Genomic DNA, 21,901 nt, shown 5'->3' with positions numbered 1-21,901 from the left:
ATCATGCTGTAGAGACAGTGTAGGAAGAGGGAGGATGCTGACTGCTGTTCTGGTTCTGTTTTAGAAGCAGCTCATGATCACTGGGGCTTCAATTTCAGCAAAGAGTGCACTGCCCTCCCCACCGTCGGGGTTCTCCAGCGCATGGTAGACTTGCCGAAAAATCGCTGCTCTCCTGGTGCGCCCCAGCCCCCGGAGTGCAAGGATCGCCAGGACGTGCTCCTTCCTGCAGAAACCAAACAAGACCTCGCTCAGTCCTGGAGAGCAAAACCAGACCAGAGGTAAGCAACCAACAACCACGCTGGAGACGGAGCGAGGCGATGGGAAAGCACCAGGGAACGTCCCCTCACCGCACTGGAGGAGCCACCAGGACAGGAGTCTGCAGCCTCCGGAGGTACCGAGCCAGTGAGCATCAGCTCCCAGCACCTCGTGCTGGTGGGACACCCTCCTGCTGCTGGTGCATCGGGGAATTTCCTCCTCCATCGCCACACACACGTGACGTCTTTTGCAAGTTTTCCTGAGAGGCTGCAGACCTTTTATTTAATGATTATTTTGAGTTGAGTAATGGAAATGCTAATATTTAGGAAGCTGACAGGCACTAATTAGATTAGAGCTAGGAAGCCAAGTTGGAACATACCCTGTTCCAGTAATCTCTGTATATACAAACACAGCAACGTCTCTGAGAGCTCAGGGGAAGAATTAACAGAGACCTGAACAGGAAACAATGCAGGTCCAGCAGGTTCCGCCTTGTTTTCCAAACTTAATTGTTAAAAGTAATATTACTCAATAATGGAAAGCCAGGAAATAGATCAACCAAGAGGATGCGCCTTAAAACCTGGCTTGGGTCTAAGGCTAATGATGTAAAAGTACCACAAATCACAGCCTTGTAAATGGCTTTTCTGCCTGGAAAATTGTTTTCAAATATCTAAGCCTGACTAGCCATCACTTACCTCCCCCATCCTTCCCAGAACAGGCACTGCCTCCTTCCTCTGCTTAGTCCGGCCACTGGGATTAAGGCTTTTTTTTTTTTTTTTTGTAGGATAGGTGTGTTCACCTAGGAAATTACTCAGGACCAATTATTCTTTTTCAAGTTCTTGAATTTCCCGAAGCATAGCTGACCCACTCAAGATAAACATACTTATGAAAAATTTTGAGCCTCAGTTTTGGGAAAAGGAAAATATATTTAACATCATTTTTTTCTGAATATTTGATGGTCCACTTCAGTGTTCTGAGCAATTTGTTAAATTTATGGTTTATTTTGATTGTATAAATGTTATCTAGCAGGAACTGTGTAACCCAGTGCAAAAACCTTTGTTTTTTTTCTGAAATTACTCTGATGAAATGGATTTTTTTGCAAGCTGTACCACTGATATTCCTTCTCAACAGCTGGTAGAAGAGCTGAAGAAGAGGAGGTAACGTCTGATACGCAGCTGCTTAGACAAGCACAGAGCTAGTCACTTCATTTGTTTACTTTTCCAGTAGCCTTAAATTTTGCAGATGCTGCTCTGGAACAGCAAATGGAAAGTACAAAAGAAAGAATGTGTTATTTATTCCAAAATTTAGTGGTTGTGTTCAGGCCCTTGCAGAAACTGCAGCTGAACTGCAGCTGAACTGTGTCAATGTCTGTGGCACTTTGAGGTCTGAGCCTGAAAACAAGAGACAAACTGCTCCAAAGCTGGAGCCTGCAAATTGGCAAGCTGGGCTAATATTGGGGATGCACTGAAAAGCCACCCGGAGCTTTACAGTGAAACAAGGTTCATTTGGAGCAATAAAATGGTATCCAGTGATAGGACGCAGGGGAATGGTTCAAAGCTGCATCAGGGGAGCTTTAGACTTGACATTAGGAAGCATTTCTTTACTGAGAGGGTGGTCCAACCCTGGGACAAGCTTCCCAGAGAGGTGGTTGATGCCTAAAGCCTGTCAGTGTTCAAGAGGCATTTGGACAATGCCCTTAGCAACATGCTTTAACTTTTGGTCAGCCCTGAAGCGGTCAGGCAGTTGGACTAGATGATTGTTGTAGGCCCTTTCCAACTGAATTACTCTTATTTATTCTAAAATGAAAAGGCTCTTGAGGTAATTTGTGTGCATTATAAGATCCAGCAGACAGGGGAAAAAAGAGAAAGGATACAGCCATAAAGAGAGAAATAAGGTGGGATTTCCCCTGTTGCTGGCACCTTGACCTCTAACATGAGGCTACCAGAAGAGAAGAGAAGCTGAAGAGCTTGGCCAAGGCATGGGGTGAGCTGGCACTGTTTGGGATGGAGCCCAACAGTACTGGCGTCTGCCACTTCATGTACCTGATATCTGGATAATCCTGGCACAGCTCCTTGACGTACTCCTTGATCTTGTCTTTTTTCTTCTCCCCAATGATGTTGGCAAGGTGGTGTATGGCGGGAAGGAGCCAGTCGGAGTCAGAGCCCTGTGAACAAGGAGGCATACAGGGACATCAAGGGGAAGCACAGCACCTGCAAAATGCCTTTTTACCTCCAGCACAGAGCACCGCAGTGGGTTGCTTTTACTGGTGTAAGACAGTACTGCTGCAGGCAGGACAGGCTGCTCTCGGGCGGGCAGCGTGCTGCCGAGGGGGGTAGCAGGGTGCTGGCTGAGGCAGTGCCACCTGGGTGGCAATGGCAAAGGAGCCCCAGGAGCTCCACTGGGGCCTGGCTCTGTGCTCCCCAATGCTCATGAGCACCCCAGCGAGCAGGACCCTGAGCAAGGCATTGTGGCTGTGGTCTGGCACAGCAGTGGACACCAGAGACTTCACCTCCTGCTGCCTAATAGTTTTGTGTGCTTCATCTCTGAAAGGGATCTGCCTCAGTGGGGTTTACTGCCCCGGACACCTGACCTTCTGCAAAATCCAATGAATTCAACTTTGGCTTCCCTGAAAATCCCAGAGTGATGTTGCCTAGTCACAAAACACAAGCAGGCCAAATTTTCTGCCCACCACACTCCTGTATGCAGACTGTGTGCCTGGATGGACCTTCTTGACAGACTCAACTCCATGAGCTGTACCCAGGGCAGGGATCCTTCAGAGACAAGATGCATCCCATGGCCCAGGGGAACAGGCCCAGGAAGAAGTTGTCACGGGATGAGTGTGGTCCTACAGCACATGAACCACCCTATGCAAAGCACCCATGTGCCTGGGAGTGTATTAAAGCACCAAGCACTTCAATCAGAGATCTGCCAGCTGAACGTGCCCAAGCCACTACTGCAGAGTAGCCACCAGGCTGGAAGTCCACACCAGGAGCCTGCAATAACCACCTCACTTGTTCTCTTTTAAGCACTTTTACATTTCTTGAGGCTTGCCCTCCTTGAGACCCTGCCGCTCCAGTTCCCTGGGAAGCCAAGCGGGGATATTGCACCTCCAGGAACGGGGCAGCCAGGGGATGTCAGGAGGGAACTCACATACCTGATCAATGAGCATATTGTTAAGGATTCTGGCTTCCTGGTTCATCTTTTCACTCACTTGCTGCCTTGTCTCCCCATTCATTTTCCGTCTGGTTTTGATAACCTGCGTGATGTATTCCCTCACCATGTACTTATGAACATCACGTAGAAGCTCCTGGTTAAAAAAAGGAAACCTCATGGTTTTTATGTGGTTCTCATGCAAGGCCACGGCAGTGAGAGAGGGCAGGGGAAGCCCTTGGGTATTTAGCAGCAGCCGAGGTCCTAGAGGAGATATACGAAGGCAGCACCCCATCAGCACACGCTGCCCAGACCAGCCCTGCCAAAGGGAGCCAGTGGCTCACAGTCCCTTGCTCTGGCACAGAGCAATGGCAGTGCTCAAGGCAATGCCATGGAAATACTCCTCACCCTGAAATAGCCCCTGATTTTGTGTTGACGGTTTGGCTCCTAAGTAGCAAAGGGGGATTTTTAGGATTGTTTTAAAAGTAGGTTTTGATGGTGCTTGCATATTTTAAATATAGAGCTGTTGTCACCTACCCATTTATTTCACAACTGTATAGTTGTGAAAGCAGCATATAAGCCTGCGACTCATGGAATTATAATGTTCAGTGGTAATGTGAACAAAGCTTTTTCTTCCTCTTTAAAGAAATCAGTTCTCGTATTCAAACTACGGAAAGGAAAACTGTTGCTTATTCTCATGTGGAAGCATGGTAATAGCTGAACTCCCCCGCATCAGCAGTCCCCATGGTTATAAACAGCCCCTGCCGCTGGAGAGGAGCCTGCAGGTCGGACCACAGCCTGCAAATGACCGCGGGACCCCCCCAGCATCACTGCACCCAGGCGTGGGACCAGCTGCCTACCTGCCCCATGGGGTCCCTCATGTGCTGCAGGTGCTCGGAGAGCTGCGAGACTGCCAACGTCAGCGAGTCCGGCCTTTCTGTCGCCAAAACCCAGTCCTTGGTCAGGATTTTCTTAAGGAGTGGCTGAAAAAAGACCAACTCACTGATGGCACCGGTAATATTGACTAGCTGTTGCGCTAGCTGAAGGCACCCAGCTGTATGCCTGCTTGGGGGGCTTGGACCGAAAAGCACAGAGCACTGACAGTGCACCCACTCTGCATGAAGACACACCGGGAGTTAGGCACCAGGAGCACAGAGCAGGCTGGGTTTCTCTCTCTACCCCAGGGAATTCAGGCCCACATCTCCCCTTTCTGGGTAGGCTCCCCAGTGCAGACAGGAGAACCATCACTTCCCTGAGCAGGAGATGCTTTGGCATTAAAGGCTTATTTGGGACACCTCATTTCCTTGCTCTGTGCCACCTCCTAATCTACCAGCTATATTTCTTTAGGTAAATAAGTTTGTATCCCTACTGTATGGATGGAGAAACAGATAAGAATGTTAATCAGAGGGAGCCCAGGCATGGCTGGAACAGGCTGTGGCGTGCAACCGTGTGTGCTAGTGTTACATGGGTTTGACTGGCTATGGGCACAACAAGTCACTTGGTAGTGAATCTATTGGAAATTAGCCCAGTAATCCATCACCCCTCCAGCCTTCTCCACAAGGAAATCAAGCTCCTCTTGCTCACAGCACTAGCAGGGAGCTCTCTGTACTCTCTGCAGACCCATGTGTCTGCACAAAGTCTCACTGGGATTTTTCTTCTGCTCGTTGCTCTGATGTGGTGTGGGGGGGAATAGCAGCTGGGAGCATTCCCAGCTTGATGCCTTATGGGCAATGATGATGTGAGAGTGGTGGCACTGTTTCCATCTGCCCTGGGTACAAGGTACTATGACCAACTGTCCCCAGCAGGCTATTTCCCTTGCTGGGTCCCTAGAGCTAATGTGCCTCCACACAGAAATACAGCAATATCTGCTAAAGGCTTCTGGTGGCACCTGGAAGAGACTCCCCTAAGGGCCGGATTCAAAACATCTCTTCTCTGGCACATCCCATCTGTTCTTTTCTCCTCTTAGCTCTCAGGATCTCTCTCTTTAGACTCCTGGCAATCTCCTTCCCAATTATTTCCCATACTTGTGCTCTCCTGCTGTGCTCCCAGCCTGCTGGAGGGCTGTTTAGAAATGCTTTGCCTCAGCTGCTCTCAGTTCTCACGGCATTTTGGCTTTCTTGCTCAATGCCTTGGCTTGACTCCTTCCTTGCCTGCCCCTTAGGCTCTGAGACAAGCTCTGAAGTCACTGGAAAGTCCCCTTGGCCAGGCGGGCTTGGCTTAGATTGGAGCAGTCGCACAACTGTCTTGGTTTCTGAAAGTTATGCTTGGTGATTTATAAAGTGAATTGGGATGAGTGAAAAGGGGTGGGACCAAAGGCTTAATTTCCCCTATCTCTCGTGGTATACCATCTAGGGCTAGCGGACCCCCAGATGGCTGAGAGCAGAAAGTCCCATCTACAGCACCTGGGAAGGACAAACTGCATTGCAGCATGTTGCCTTTTAGGCCTCTTAACACAAGTTAAGCTGATATCAGAGCTTTATCAGCTGATATCAGATCTTTAGCATCCTCATGCTGAAAGAATCAGTCTTTCTTCACTATGGAGACAGCCTGGGAAAATCACCTCTACCAGAATTAATTCTTTCCTGTCTGAAGTGGTTGATAACAGACCGTGATGGCAGATCTACGACTAAGTAAGAGTAAATCAAAGTCCTGAAAAATACAGATGTTTTAATAGAAGGAAGAAAGTCCCATTGGTGGTGTCCAGCTGACTTAGCCGGTGCTCCACTATGGGTAAGGTTTTCCCCCCACTACTTTGCCTGAGATGCTGGAAGCCCCTACATACCCTTTTCTTTTGGTTGCTGTTGTACTAAAGTAAACAGCTTGACAAATGTATCATTGCTCATAGTGAAAAACTCCTAGGATGCTGGAAGTATTGCTTTAAAGATTTCTACGAATGTTAGACACGATGCATTTTGGAGGGACCATAATGTCATGCGCTGCAAAATGAGGTTGGCGAGACAAGGGAAGGGCAATGGCCCTCAGTTGCTACAGTGATCCTGCACATACCCCTTATATTTAGGAAACGATGTGGCCAAGATCTTCTTACCTGTGCTTTTGTTCTTAATTTATTTAAAAATAAATTTGTGAAGTTCCTTGTCAGAGCTGCCAAAATCTTCTGCAGTTCCTCAGTGTTGACTTTAAACACTGTTTCTAACCCTGACCTAGAGAGAGAGAGAGAGAGAGAGAGGCACCACCAATGGGTTAATGTTAAAATGTAAGCTATTACACTGCCCTCAGCATTTTATCTAGATTGGCATCTTGGGCATTATTTTAAAATAAATTTGTGTATCTAGTACTTCCTTTTGGAAACACTTAAAGGTTCAAAGTAATGACTCTTTTTGCACAATCTTATACACTGAAAATTAATCACAACTGAGTAACTGTGTTTAAAAAGCCACCTATTTCCTCATCAGGTGGGACGGTTCAACCATGCGGAGCAGTTGCGTAGGCTGGTTACTTTTTCACTTGAGCAACACTTCTGCTGAATGATCTCCAGGTACCTGACAGAGCACGGATGGGCTTATGGGGTAAGAGAGAAGTAAATAATAAAGCCAGAGAAGGAAAAGCTGCCGACCCTGCGTCCCCCAGCCCGGCTGACTCACTCCATGTAGCGTCTATCGGCAGCGGTGGATGGTGAACTACGGAGGTGGAAGCCTGTGGAATTTCCTAGGGACAGTGGGTACTTCTGCAGGGTTTCACACTAATGAGGAAGAAAACATAACTTCTGAGAAGTTAATGAAATCCCCAGCACTATGTGTGGACCTCGGGGGCATCGCGAGCTCCTGGCTTTCCTCTCACTTTCCATCCCTGTCCCGCTGTAACATGCTCCAGGGGGAACCAAGACAGCACCACCAAAATGCTAGTGGTCCGCGAGCTTCCCTGGACATACCACATCCACTGCTGTGACCACAGAGCATGGCGTGTTCCTGCCACCGCCCGGTAGCTAGTTTGTATGTCTGGGGCTGCCCAGGCAGGACTACAAAACACCTAACAGTATCCCTCTGCCCCAGGCTGGGGGCTCAGGTCCATAACTCCTACTGAACACCTGAAGTCTGGGGCCAGCATTCACAAAATCATGCTGTTAGGTCACCTACCTCTGCCCAGCAACTCATCGCCCCAGGCTGACAAACATTTAACTCGACTCAGGATTAAACCCAGCAGAGCCAATCCACCACCCAAACGCCTGCCAGCTCCCTGCATGGGGCTGGCTTCTCCCTTCACCACCTCTCCCATCCTCAGCAGGGAAGAGGAGAGCAATTTTCCGCAGGGGCAGGAGGAGGCAGAGAAAGCCAGCTCCTCGGTGAGGTGAGCATTGCTGGAGAGACCGTGCCATCTAGAGCCTTCCCGACGGTAGTGCTCACTGCGGCTGGAGCCGTCGGCTCCTGTGAGACACCGCAACGCGAAACCCTCCGCATCCCCACAATAATATTTGGCATGTAGCATCCCCGCTGTGGGTGGTGCCAGGCAGCGATGCATAGGCTGGAGATAACAGCCCAAGCTGTTCGGTGGCCAGACCCCAGGCGTTAACTCCGTGTCACTTGGCTGGGTTGGCCTCTGAAGTACCACATCTGCGTGGCAGGGATGACCCCAGATGCTGAAGAGCCCCTGGGCCTCGGTGGGCCGTGTCTCTGCATGGCTGCAGACCGTCCCCCTGGGGCAGGTGCTGTAGGAACAGCCCCGGTTCCCTGCAGCACTGGCACCGGAGGGCTGCGGTGGCTGTGTGGGCAGCTGCGGGGTGGGAAGTGCAAGGTCATCCTGTGCCACAGCACTGGGCTGATGGAGCAGACCCTGGGACACACACTGGCTGGCACCGTCCTACTTATGGGGAGAGCGCCCTTCTCCTGGAAGCATCTGTGATAGTCAGAGCTGGTGGGCATGCCTGTTCATCAGAAGCCTTTTCAATGCATGGCTTTAAATAACTAATTCATAACACACGCAAAGCCCTAGAAATTCCTGCTGACAGGAGCGATGGCAGGGGTTTATTTGCAGGCTGAGTGCTTTCACAGAGTTTCCTCCAGCCCAGTGCCAAAAGCAGCCTTCAGACCGTGTTGCTGGGTTTATACAGCTCACCTCCAGAACAAAAAAACGAAAAAACCTTCCTCTGAGGCTGAAAAAGATGGGCTGAAAATTAATTTAAAGCTTTCACGCAAGCACTGGATCCATCCCCACTTTTGTCTCTTCACCCTTATGACTTTTATCTGCATCTCTTGGGGAACATCCCCCCTGTGAGGTGAGGAAGGGCTGGAGGTTGAGCACCCAGCGGGGCACCCCAAGGAGACCTTGGTCTTTCCTTTCCAGATGCCACCACCCTCCCAGACCCAGCAATGCGGTGGCTCGGCTCGGGAGGAGCAGACTTACGTCAGGTCGTGGAAGCTGTTGATGTAGGCAGCGAAATAGGGTGCAAAGATGGGACTGTCCCGGGCAGTGCTCCACTCCACGAACTCCTCCCCAAACCTGTGGGAGAAGACATGCAGGTAACACTAACAGTGAGGGGGACCGAGAATGGCTCACCTTCTGCATACACAGCAATGTCAGGAGACACCGGTGGCTGGCCCAACATGTCCCCTCTGTATGCGGATGTGTTTTTTCCAGCTGTCATAACATGCGTGTGCATTGGAGGGGAATAGATGGCATATAATTATGGGTTTCGGGTGTGCTTGCCTGAATGGGTACGCAGTACTTCTGGAGAGGTGCCAGGGATCTCGGCACGCCAAATCTCTGACTTTTCCTCACACTGAGGGATTAATTGCGGCCGTGGTACTCAGGCTCATCAGGCTGGTCCTTAATTTCTCTGGCTTTTGGGGCCATATAATATGAGCCCTCTTAAGCACACAAGGGAAAGATTTACCTCTGGGCTGATCTTACAACAGAAGGTGAATAGCAATGGGGCAGCACACCTGCTTTCCCCCCCATAACCTCAGCGTGGTGTGTTAGGTGGCTGTTTTTTGTGTAGCACAGCTTTTATGGCTTTGACAGTTGCTTTACAGCCAGATCCACGCTGCTGGCAGGAGGCTGGGTGCTCAGACAGGCTTTGCCTGGTGGCCCCATTCTTTGCCAGGGTAAAGGAACCTGCTAGGGCCAACCTCAGCCGTTTACGTCTTGGGTTTGTTTAAGAAAAAACTTAAGTTTCATCTGGGAGCCCTTGCTGCCCTGGCTTGCATTTTACACTGAATTTGTTAAAAAAAAAAAAAGAAAAGACAAGAAAAAAAAGAAAAAATAATTTTTAAAAAGAACAAAGAAGAAGAAAAGAACAAAGAGCAAAGAAAAAAAAGAAAAAAAGAAAAAAGAAAAAAAGAAAAAAGGGAAAAGGGAAAAAAAGGAAAAAAAGAAAGAACGGAACATCAGTACTACGTTTCTCCTCAAAAACCCGGGTAGACTTCAAAGCCAAATAGCTGGTTTGAACTACCCTGCTCGCTCAGGGTATGGGAGACAAGTGTAGATCACTGGGCTGTTAGAGATGAGGGTTTAGAAGGGAAAGCATTGCCTTTAGCACACTTCGGACACCTGCCGTGCCCTGGGTTCACGATCTGAGAAAGCAGCGCTCGGGCTCCCCACCCTCGCTCCTGCAAAACGTCTATTAGCAAACACCCCACTCAGCGCCTGCCGGAGGTGGGAAACTTCAAAGGTTAATGTGAAATTAATTTTAGTCTCGCTCGGAGCTGATTCACGCCAAATGGCCTTTGTCCTCTGAGGATCACTGCAACCCCCCGAGACACAGCCATGCCGGTGGGGAGGGAGAGCACCTCGCTGTGCTGGGACCCTCTGCGAGCCAAAAACCTTTCCTGGAGCATCCCCAAAGCATGTTGCAGGGGAGAAGGTCTGAGGCCATAACTCAGGCACTACCAAGCAGAAAAACATTATTTCAGCAAACGGGCAGGGTCCTGTGTCCTTTGGACACTGGATAAATTTTAAAAAGACTCAGAAGGAAGCCCAGCTCCATGTCTTGCCTGGGTGTAACAGAAAGGGTCCCGTCAGCCATTTCTATGCCAATAGCCATGGGATGCAGGAGAAAACCCTCTCATCAGGACTCACCCCGGGACACCTAGATGATGTTTTGGGCAAGCAGGCTCTGGGTCTGGGGCTCCATAACTGCTGCTTGTTCGTGACTGTAGCTGCAAGTGACCAGCATCGAATGCCACAAAGGTCCAGATGGATGGGACCGCAGTGGTCCCATCCCTTTCCAGCCAGCAGCTCCTTCCCAGAGCTCTGACCTCAGATCCTGGGACTCACAAGAGTCCCATCTGGGTCTGTTTATGACTCTCTCCAAGCTGTTTTGCTGCTTGCTCATTAATGAGCTCATTGTGATCTCTAATTCTCCCAGGAGCAGGCCCGTGCGTGCTTGGTGCCAGTGTCTGGCCCAGTGCATGGCCCTTTTCCCTGCTTTTTTCCCAATGTGGGACTCATTTGGAAGGAACGTGTTGCCCAAAGCGGTGGTGACCTTGGTATGAATTCATGCAGCTCTGCCAGGCACAGCTCAAGCATTTTCGTTCCCAGGCTTCTGCTGATCACTCCAGATATCTTCATGTGCTCCCCAATGATCTAGAAAAGGGCAGGAAAAAATGCCAGCAAATAGGACAAGCATGGGAGAAACATCCTTTGCAAGGATCTTGTACAGCTTTGGTTAATAAAAATGACTTGCCTAGCACAGGGGGAAACAGCTGACTTGTTGCCAGGTGGTTTTCATTATTCTCTGGCAGTTTTAAAAATAATAATCCAGAATGGGCCAATAGGCACAAACTGATTTGTGGCATAATCATTCATCCCTAATGGCCCTGTGTCCTGCTGTCTGAGTGTGAGCTAGACGCAGTGTCACCTGGAGCCCCGAGCCACCCCAGTGCTCTCCTCCTCTTTTTGTGGGGATTTACAGGAGGGATCAATCCCCAACCCAGTGCCCAAGGGGAGCTGGGCAGTCCCCGTGTCCCCATGCTGAGGGTGGCTATAAGCACCATCCCTGGGGGCCTGCACAATCCCCCTCCTCAGGAGCGATACCAGGGCTGCACGGAGGGTTGGGCATCACCCCGAAACCTGGCTTGCACTGGGGCTCCTCCCTAATTCCCATTCCCACACCGCCGGCTGCCCCTCCGGAGTGAGGCAGGCTGCAGGCCCGCTTGGCGCTTCCCGAGGCATCCTACCCGCCTGCTCATCCAGCTCAGCCCTGCCTTCCCGGTGATCACACCACGTGTAATACCCCTCTACGGAAAATGAGTCACGGCAGCAGGCAAAACTCTTTGATTTTCTTTCTTTCTCTCTCCCTCCCTTTTTTTTTGGTATTATTTAATTGAAATGACTCAACCCCTTTGAGTGAGGAGAATGAATCCAAACCCCTCCTGGATTTATTACCTTGTAGCCCCTAAAGCTAGTAGGAGCTTTTGGTTTTTGTACTGTTTAAATTGGAGTGGCTGTCACTGCCTACGGCCTTTCCGCAGCTGCAGCAGCCCCGGGACAAAGTCGCTCTTTCAGCCAAGGGATTTTTCTAACAAACCTTTTCTTTCTGCTTTTTTTCTTTTCTCTTTCTTCCTTCTAATCAAATAGATTTAAGGACTTTAAAATCAGTTGCCTATTATGTTGCTGACACAATTGACAGCAGGTTTAGTTTGCAGCTAGAAGGCAAGCGGGAGAGCTAAAAGTTGTAATAAACGGCATTTTCTGCTCTAATGTATTCTGCCAGTGCATGACTAACATAAATTATCGCAGGAGGTGGTACCTCCACCCCAGGAGGTAACAATCCAGTTTCTCCGGAGTCACAGAGCCCCCCGCGCTTTGCCCCAGCTAATTAAATACCGTTTGGATATCAAAGGAGAGTGAGGAGTGGTAGAGGTTTTGCTTCACTTCTGGATGAACTTCCTTCTCCCACTTCTCCGTGAGCTCCAGTCTCAGGATGTTTCCAAAATAGCTTTTGATTTTCCCCTAAATGTTAAACGTAGGAAGGAAACACGCAGCTCAGGATAACGAAGCAAGCATGAGCAAAGCGGCTCGCGGTGTTTTGCTCTGTCGGCACGTGTGTAAGGCTCACGTGTGCGGCGCGGAAAGGTAGGCAGAGTCAAAGGTCTTGCTCCAGACCCCGTCAGTCTACACAGGATCTCGGGAAAAATCAGGAGCTGTTCTGTGTTGGGGCAAGGTACTCCTAAATCAAAGGAGGATCATTCTCCTGGCAGGGAAATATTGTGTCAGCTGTTTGTTTGATTGCAAAGTCCTCCAGCACGTGCAATGCACAACGTCAGGGTTAAAGATCCAACTGGTCCTTTCTGGCGGTACAGCCACTCGAGTAAGTGGCAGCACTGTTCAGTCCTGGCTGATAATTCAATCTTGTTGCTGGTGAAGGAAAATGATCCTTCACCAGCAAGATGGAGCAATACTGATTTTATTCAGCTGGGTACCTTGAGCTCACAGTGCCCTGTGTCAGAAATGGTTTGCAAGAAAATGTCTGAGCCCAGCAAAGAGCCAGGAAAGCATGCAGTGTTACACAGGGTCCCAGACAAGGACAGCAGAAAGACAACTCCAGAAGGGGCTTCCTTGGAGGAGCTGAACCATGGGGAGGTCCTCTGGAGAGGACATGATCAAAGTTGCCTGCCTATAGCAAACCTCAGATGTGCTGGAGAAGCTTATACACTGTGAAAGTACCAGCTAAAGTGCCTTTACATCCAGCTTTTGCAATGTGTTCAATCTGATGAAGCCCAGCCATGACCTTTCAGTAAGCCTCTGCCATACTGTATGGGTCTGGCACAGTCCCTTTGGCTCTCTGATCATCCAGGTTCAGGCCCATGGCCTGCTTCAGTCCCAGAACTGGTGTTCAGGATATTTTCTTTTGATTAAAGGCCATTCTGTGCAGTGCTGTCAGGACTCAGCACCTGGTAGGACTAGGAACCATGATGCAGCCATCTGAGACCTCTGCCCAGGAGGCTGGGGCTCCCATACCCTCCCTGGGGGGCACGTGGGGGCAAGGTCAAAACTCTCACCTTTGCAGAAGTGAGGTAGTCGTTCTTCAGTTTATCCCAATGAGCTGGTGTTAACAGCAGGGACAGGTTTTCTGTCTTGACTTCTGGTTTGAGATCAGGGTGACCCAGAAAGAGTTCACTGGAAAGATTCAAACGAACAAATTATGTTGCCTTGGAGTGTGAGTAAACTGATGGAATATTCATGTGGCATGAATCTGTGAGAAATATACTTAAAGCTTAAATTGCGATGCTTGTTTTCAAGCTTTAACACAAAAGTCTTTCCTCACTATTCAAAATCCTAATTATTCAAAATCATAATGATCTAAGGTTCCAGCCCACCTTAGAAATCATGAGACTTCTGAGTTGTTTGGACATGAGAAGTGCTATGAGAATTTACTTTTTAAAATAAACAACCTGAAGCTGATTCATTTGACTACAAGCCTGCGAAATGCCTTTCAGGGCAATTCCTGTAGCAGCGTGCTGCTTTGGAGGTGGTTGATCTCCCCGGCTCCTCTCCGGTGTCACATCACAGTTTATGCCAGCCTGTTATTTTTCCCTGTGCATCATCCCTAGCATGGGGAGGTGGCAGAGCAGGTCCTGCTCTGCGCAGGGCAGCCTCTGGAAGTCACTCCCATGCCTGGGACACGGACCATGACCCCACCACGGTTCCTTCGCAGATGGAAGAGGTGGGTGGATGTGCAGCTACGAGTCTGACTCCAAAGTGCGCTCCGCTGACACACGACTTTACCACTTACTTTCCTCTGGATTGCCGTGTAATCAGGCCAGCTGATTAGTGGGGAGGCAGGGAAAGGGAGGGAGTGCTTGTGTTTCTCCCTCTGGGGCGAGAAACCCGTTATTAGCCTGTACAATTGAAGGTGCTACCCCTGCAATCTGCCATGGACCATGGAGACAAAGCATCTTTCAGGGTGATGAAGGTGGAGAAGAGAAAGAAGAAAATATTCATGCACTTGAATACGTTGCAAGCAGTCACCTGGTTAGCAAGGAACACAGCTGCAATGTCCTACACACAGCCCGTTCAGCCCCCGAAAAGGGTTCCCATCACCAAACCAGTGCCGAGCCCATGGTTAGGTTTGGATCCAAGTGGGGATTGTATTGTACAAGGTCAGGCTGGTACAGAGTGACTGCTCAGCAGAAAAAAAAGCTCAGCCTGCTGACAGCGTCCTGGAGTCAACGTTCCCGCAGTCATGGTTCGGGTTTCCCAGAGAGGTACATCTGCACATGTGGAGCATGGCGCAGCCCAGCTGCTGCAGCAGTCTGCTGCTCATTTAAAAGGACACCACAGATTTAAATACAAGCCCTCTGCCATGACTGAAAGGACTGGCTGAAATATATACTCGAGGAGTTTGTTCCCCTCTCTTTCTTTTTTTCCATTTGTTTAAATTGTAGCATCGATAATGAGTTTGCTTTCTTCTTTTTTGGGATGGGTCCCAAGAGGGGATGAAGTTCTTTTAGAGTGGGAAAATCAGAAACAGCCCAACCCAGCAAGGTGATTGCAAGCAGTGCCCAAAACAGCTGCAAGCTCTCAGTAAGATCTTTCACAGCAAGTTAGAAAAATGTGATGGGGGCAGTTTTCTTTGGTGCAGAACCCGTCTGCTGAAGTTCATTTCTTCCCTCCTCTCCTGCAATGCTGGGGTGCAGTACAGTTCCCAGGGGCTGGGGACATGCAGGAATTTCCCTCCGGATGATATCAGCAGGGACACGTGAGGGTGAGGGGCAATGGGTGGGAGTGTCATTCCCATAGCTGTCCTGCCATATGCTCGGCCAGTGCCATGATGCTGAGGGGGTTACACAGATGTCATCACAGTCACCACACTGTAAAAGGGGTTTTAGGAGCAACTGGACAAGTTCACAGAAGAAAACTGCTGAAGGCTGTTCAAAACAAAGACCACCTGCGGTGCAAATGTTCCTGACCCAAAAGCTACCCCAGGATAGGAGTGGTCTGGGCAAGTGTCACTGCTGCTTGCCCTGCTCCACCACTGCCCCCTCCTGTCCATTTTTTTCCACTGTTTGACTCAGTGTTGATACTCCTGCCTTCACTCCCTCTTTTGTTTCTTTGAGGGAGTGCCAATTGGTTTGCATTTGTCCCATCCTTGGGCACCTGGTTCAGGCCATTCGTGGAGACCAGCTATTGGGGCAGACATGATTTTGGCTGTTTTTACATGCTTATTAGCAGACCCATCTCCTGTGGATGTTGCCTCTCTTCTTCCCACCCCACTGTGTATTTTTGTTGGATTTTAATCTGGGAGCATTTTGGGGCTGGGGTTATGGACTGTGGTCTAGGCCAGTGAACAACTGAGGATATTGACACTCAATGCCTCACCTTCTATGGGTGCCTATCTTAGATGTCTCCTTTGGCTGTAGAAGGAGGCAATGTCCAGCAGCACAGTTTTTACTGCTGTTGCAAAGAATTCCTGCCTTTACTCCCACACACCCAGGGTGCAAAGAGGATGGTGTTTGATACGTCTGTACAGCTCCTAGAATGTTTTAGTCACCCTTGAACTGCAGGGAACCTTAAGAGGTCCTAAAAACCACGGACCCCCCATTCAACTAGCAGACATGTTTGAGCCAGAGCCTTTGTTTAAACGTGGCTAATTCCACATGGTGGTGCCTTGGCACCTCCTCCAGACGACTCTGACCCCTGAGCATGGGGGGTAACCTGGCCTATTTCCAAATGCATCACAGTTTTAATTAAACAGGAAGAAGGCAGGGCTCCCCCACAAGTCCCTCCCTGTGCCTGGAAAAGTCACCAAGCAGCTCCTGGACACCTTGCACAATATTTGCAGAAAGAGAGCAGGTTTATCAGAACTGCAAGGAGGAGCTTCCTGGCATGTGAGAACAGCAAGTGGGAGAGGGAGGGGAAAACGAGGTGATTTAGATCTGTGAAAAGCAGCAAGTGCTTTATCCACAAACCTTTGTCCCCTCCTATTAATAGATGAACCATCTGGCTCTACTGTAGAAGTGACTGTGTCTCTTTTGCTTGCTCAGGAAACTGAAAATATCTTGGTATTTTCAAAGCACCCTGCCACTCTCCGGAGGAGGCTGAGGCAGTGTGGCAAGGGCAGCAGCTTACCTGTGGTAGGTGTTGGCCACCCAGTCGAGCAAGGTGTAGAGCTCATTGAATTCCAGCGGTCTCTGGGAGAGATCTTGCAAGTGTGAGGCAATGGCCTTGTGAAAAGCCTCCACATACATGTCACACACCTGGTACTCCTCTGGATAGCACTTTTTTACTGATAATTTGATTTTCAGTAAGTCTTTGCTCAGGTGTTTCTGGAGGAAACCTAAGTGGAGATCAAGCCAAGAACTCTCTTCTTCCTTTGATGCCATAGGTACCCTCAGGACTCTTTTTCTAGCGCTCTCGTTGATAGCTTCCCTCCACTCCTCCCTCCACTTTCTGGGCATGCCGAGCAAGTCCGACCCAGGACCAGCAGCATTGCCTGTGTTAGGATGAGCTGCTTCTTCACGGGCGATTAAAGTCACCAGGGAGGTCAGCATGGTATCCTCTACAGTGGGATGCTCCAGTGTTCCCACCACGATGGACTGGATCACGTTTGTGATGGAATTATAAAGCAAATCCACGTCCTTGGCTTTCCTTACAAACTCCTGGGGGTTATCTTTGTATTTCTCAGCATCCCGTTCAGCGATAGTCTCATCTTCCAAGTACTTGATGCTTGCAAATGCTTCCAAAAGTTGCCTTTTCTGGATAAGTTCATTGATTTCCATTACTGCAAAAAGAAGGGGGGAAGGGGTTGGGACAAAGCAGGCGTTGTTAGGTGATTGACAGGTTGGTAACAGGACAAGGTGTCTCACAGGAAGGGTTGCAGGGCTGCTCTGAGTAGCCAGGTCCCAACAGTGCCCTTGAGACTGACACCCCCCACACACACCCGATGTCTCCAGCTCGTGTTTGACACAGGAAAGGAAAGCAGTGGAAATGCAATCACTGCAAATTGAGCCAAATCTCTAAACTGCTGGTTTCAGAGGTAGGAAACATCCAAAAACCTGGTTATAGCCCTGCAAAAAAACCTCAAGCAATGGCTAAAGAAGCTGCACAGAGGGACACTGGGGTCTCAGCCTGCATAAAAACACCTCTGGCTCTGGCCCTCTGTTAGTGTGGAGCTGAAGCGGGACTGGCAGCCGGGACAGTTCGGGGTATACCCTCCCAGCAGGATTTCCTTTAGCATGGATGCCCTTGTTTGCCAGCATACCAGTGTGCTCAGCACAGCTCTGCTGCTGCATTGGCCACGGCTGTGCAGCCCAGCTCTGGCATCTCTGGCTGAAAGGGCTGAAAGGCAGGGAGAGTGCCCAGGGGTCTGGCTGGAGGGGCAGGAGGGAGCACAGCAGGACAGACCCCCTCAGGCCCTCTGAGCTCCCAGGTCAGACATCTCACTAGATGGTCGTGTCTGCCCCCAGCCTACCCACCAGCATGTCCTCCAGAGATACCAAGGCCCTGGGGGAGCAGGATATTGGCTTGAGGATGCTACTGATATAAATTTTTGGAAGTATTCCCTGTTCAGATGTAACCCTGGGCAAACCCTGGGCTCCCCTCCTGTCCTGATTTGGTGTGTGATCTAGTTTTCCTAAGTTACTTGCCCAACTAATGTCACAGCTAAACTGGCTCCTGCATTTCTGAGGACTGAACAAAGTGCTAACAGAAACTGCAGAGGTTGTCGCTGGTGATTTGCATTATGAGGACACTTTGAGATGCAGGGACTGAGGTAGCAAGCCAGACACTGGCCCATCCATGGTTGGCCACCCTTTCCAGCTTCTGCCTACCACAGCAAATGGCCTCTGAAAGACACCTCTTACCTGTTCCAGACATTTAGGAGATGTTCTGTGAATGCTTGTGGTCCTCAGCCTCCTCTCAACCAAAAAGAGGGACTTCTGGAGGACCAGAAGCCACAGCTTCTCAGCTCTGCAGTTATTGCAATCTGCAATAACCCTTTGGCTGGGGAGTGAGGAGAGTCTCTGGGATGGCAGTCCTGGGGTCCCAGCAGGAGGAAAGGGAGAAACACCAAAGTATGCCAGGTATGTGAAGTTCACCTGCCTGGGTGGTTCAGGGCTGGGTGACCTGACTGTTCACCGCCTGTATATAACCTACAGTCAGGTGCCAAGCACTGCCTTTCACCAGTGACATTTGTTTTCCAAGCAGTGAGCACTGCTGTCCCTGGGTGGTTCGGGGAGGTGTGTGCATTGGAGAGGGATCCAAACCTGTGGGTGCTTTCTCCTGGTGCTCAGGTCCCTTGTGGGTTTTCCCCACCTCCTTTGCTTTTGGCACCCACTACCAGTACTGGCTGGTGTTGGCTGAGGCTGGGGGAAAGTCACCAAATACTGCTACCCCTGAAGTGGCCGAGGTCTACTGACTTTCCCATTTCTTTTTCAAAGCCTTGCTGGTGCAAGAACCACTGCCTATTTACCAATAATATAAGAAGTATTTGCAATGTGTTGAGGAGATCCAAGAGCACTGTTAGCTTCTGAGTGGCCCTGGGAAGCTCTCACCATCTCCAGCATCATAACAGATGCTCTGAATAGGAGATCCCACTGTGATACTGGGCATAAGGCAAATATTAAAGAGCAGAAGGGAAAGGATATTATTTAGGCATGTGTGGCCACTGCTTATGGGACATACACATATAAAATGATACAGAAAAATTGGAAAGCACTCAAAGAAGATATGAAAGACTGGTTCATAGCCCATAATTTATGCCCTTGGGCTTGTCTGCACACAGATTTTATACCATATGCACCAAATAATCCGTGCAGCCTAAGAGTAATCTGTATGAAGACAGAAATACACCAAATAACTCAACTATTGATGTGTCATACAATGCATAGAGCTTGGAGTGCCTATATGGAGTTACAGTTGCTTCTGCACTCAGAGGGGAGGGAGATTGTGCCAATCAACTTACTCTCTTCTAGATAAAATAATATAAAACCTGTGTTTGCACAAGTGCTTGCAGCGAGAGACTAAAGGAACACATTCTGTTCTGTTTATCAAAGTGAGAAAACACCATTTAATCACCATCTAGGATAATTATTCAAGGAGGTGATATTGGGTGCTAAATGGTTCTTTAATTTAGCAATACAAGATCAGCCAGCTGGTAGTTGAAGGAAGACAATTGAAAGGCAATTAACAATTATGCAGCTTAATGGTGCACATGGTCGAGTCTCCATCACTTGCCATATTTATCTCAGGATGTGTTTCTGACAGAGCTGCTCTAGTCTAGGCCAGTCACGAGTTATTTGGCACAGGATGGGCCTTATTTGTGCAATACCTCAGCTTGTTTATTGCAGATGAAAAGGGCTCCTCATCTATGATCCTTTGAGAACAGACTAGCAAAGTTTGAGATGGGCTCAGATCCAGCTTACCAACTACACCATGTATCAGTGCAGAGCAGCAAATAACTTCATGGCACAGTAGAGCACATTACAGCAGTGAGACAATGTCAGCCCTTCTGTCCAATCCCCATGACATCCTATACAGCAGACCAAGAATTTCATTCTAGAAATTTAGGCTGAGGAAAGGTCAAGCCACGTTGACCCACCTCAATCTATCTCCTGGTGGATGCATTGTAGTACCTCTGCCTTGAGACAGTGGAGGAGAACGGTGCTCAAACCAAGATCAAAGTCATTGCAGTCTGCTCACACTTAGGGAAAGGTGAGAGCTATGCTGAAGGTAGTTATTATAATTTGACTAATATCTATCTATATAATGCTGACAAAATGCATGAGAATAACCAGCCTGGGGAAACCAAACCAAACAAATACTTGCAGCATTGCTGTTGTGAGAAGAATACACCAAAACTTCAGCCTCCGTCTCCCAAAATTTGAAGCCACCCTTGTGAGTGGGGAGGAGGAGGCCGGGGAGGAAAGGCCTTGAGAGGAGGGCAGAGCAGACAGCGGGGGCAAATTAGTTGCTTTGTTACACATCTGTTTTACTCCATTTGCTTTTTAATGAAGTGAGACTGTTTCATGCCCGTTTTGTCATTAAGTTGGACTTCCTTGCAAGTGCTGGCTTCCTTTCTCCCAGGGAAGGGCCACACTGCAAGCAGGAACATGCCAGTAAAAGGGCATCTTTCCTGTGAGGGTGGTGAGACACTGGCCCAGGTTGCCCAGAGAAGCTGTGGCTGCCCCCTCCCTGGCAGTGTTCAAGGCCAGGTTGGATGGGGCTTGAAGCAACCTGGTCTAGAGGAAAGGTGTCCCTGCCCGTGGCCAGGGGGTTGGAACTAGATGATCTTTAAGGTCCCTTCCAACCCAAACCATGCTTTGATTCTGTTCTGTGATTCTGTGAATAGACGGAAAGTTAGTGTAAGAGGGTAAAAGTATCTGCAGATGTCCCTTTGCAAGGCAACCTCTAAGATCAGGAACCAAGGTGGAGGTACCAAAGCAGATCACATCCAAACCATCTTTTTTCCCCTTCAAGGCCTCGCAGCAACCTACAGAGTACAATCTGGGGACCATTAGTCTGAGAGCTGAAGAGCAGAAATTGTCCAAAAGTGTAATGCAGGCAATAGCATAGGAATAGCCCACATTGCACTTCTAGATACTGTCAGACAAGCAATTCCCAAACTGTGCTCAGCAGATCGGTGACTGATACGTGTGATGTGCGATATGTCCACTGATATGAGCCAACAGGTTGATGTGTTGATTGTAAGTAGGTGGTGGATACGGTTAAACTAATGTAGTGGAGGCCACAGAGCAGCCTGTTCAGTGGTGGGTGACCTGCCCACGCTGGGTCAGGCAACACCTCAACAAGTTTGTGCAAGGGATGACAGTTGTCTCTGCCCTGTAATGGGACACCTCGTTTTTTAGCACCTCTGTTGGGCCCAAGACTTGCAAAGTGTGAATTGCTTGGAGGTTACATATATTCTGCCAAGCAATTACACTGGTGGTTTTACTTCTTACCTGAAAGAGGTTTTCCTTGAATGGGCTCTGCTGCTATCTTCTCACTAATCTCCTTCACGCCATTACAGATCGTGGTTTTGTTGGCCTCGTAGCTCTTGGAGAACCGCAAAGAAAGTCGTTTTCCTTTCCAAGTTCCAGTACCTTCCTTTCCTTTCTCTTTGTTCAGACTTCGTTTTGATTTCCGGATGCTTAACACTGTTTTAATACCTCTTTCAAAGAACCCACTGTCCCTGCTATGCAAAGTTGGGCTGCTCAGTTCAGAAGCAAGCTCCATCTTTTCCTCCCCTGCACTGTTCATCAGAGAGGCTGGTTCTGAGGTTACGCTCCTTGGGTCTAACTCCGTGTTTCTATTCATCTTGTTGCCTTTCAACAACAGGTTTCCCAAACAGCTTGATGGTAATCACTGAAATGCACAAAACAGCAGAACTAGATGAGAAGTTCATAACAGGGTATTACTGTGTCTCCAAAGTCAGTCCTGGACTGAAAACACGGCCCATCCCTTTCCTGTGCTTAATCTAATGACAGAGCGAGTTGTTCTAGCCTGTAGCGACTGAAGCGATCTCTCTACCCACAGACATCAGGTGCTGCCCTGCTTTTAGCTCTGGAAGGCTCTACGTAACTCCTTAAAACAGGCAAGTGGCAGC

The 21,901-nt window shown here is 49.1% G+C and overlaps 1 protein-coding gene across 1 annotated transcript; it reads right to left on the bottom strand.

Annotated features, from left to right (window-relative positions):
* Positions 1 to 60: 60 nt before the first annotated feature.
* EXOC3L4 (exocyst complex component 3 like 4) lies at positions 61 to 21,612 on the bottom strand. The gene is made up of 11 exons (XM_068397387.1): positions 21,258 to 21,612; positions 16,429 to 17,080; positions 13,359 to 13,476; positions 12,184 to 12,309; positions 10,841 to 10,941; positions 8,761 to 8,856; positions 6,449 to 6,563; positions 4,263 to 4,385; positions 3,407 to 3,559; positions 2,295 to 2,416; positions 61 to 223 (listed from the first exon to the last, which is right to left on the bottom strand). The coding sequence occupies exons 1-11, from the start codon at positions 21,610 to 21,612 to the stop codon at positions 61 to 63; spliced, it is 2,124 nt and encodes a 707-aa protein (XP_068253488.1).
* Positions 21,613 to 21,901: the final 289 nt, after the last annotated feature.

Source organism: Nyctibius grandis, chromosome 4 (assembly GCF_013368605.1).
Source record: "Nyctibius grandis isolate bNycGra1 chromosome 4, bNycGra1.pri, whole genome shotgun sequence".
Classification (NCBI taxonomy): Eukaryota; Metazoa; Chordata; class Aves; order Nyctibiiformes; family Nyctibiidae; genus Nyctibius; species Nyctibius grandis.
Note: the sequence above shows the minus strand (reverse complement) of the source record. Positions and strands in the feature narration are given on the sequence as shown.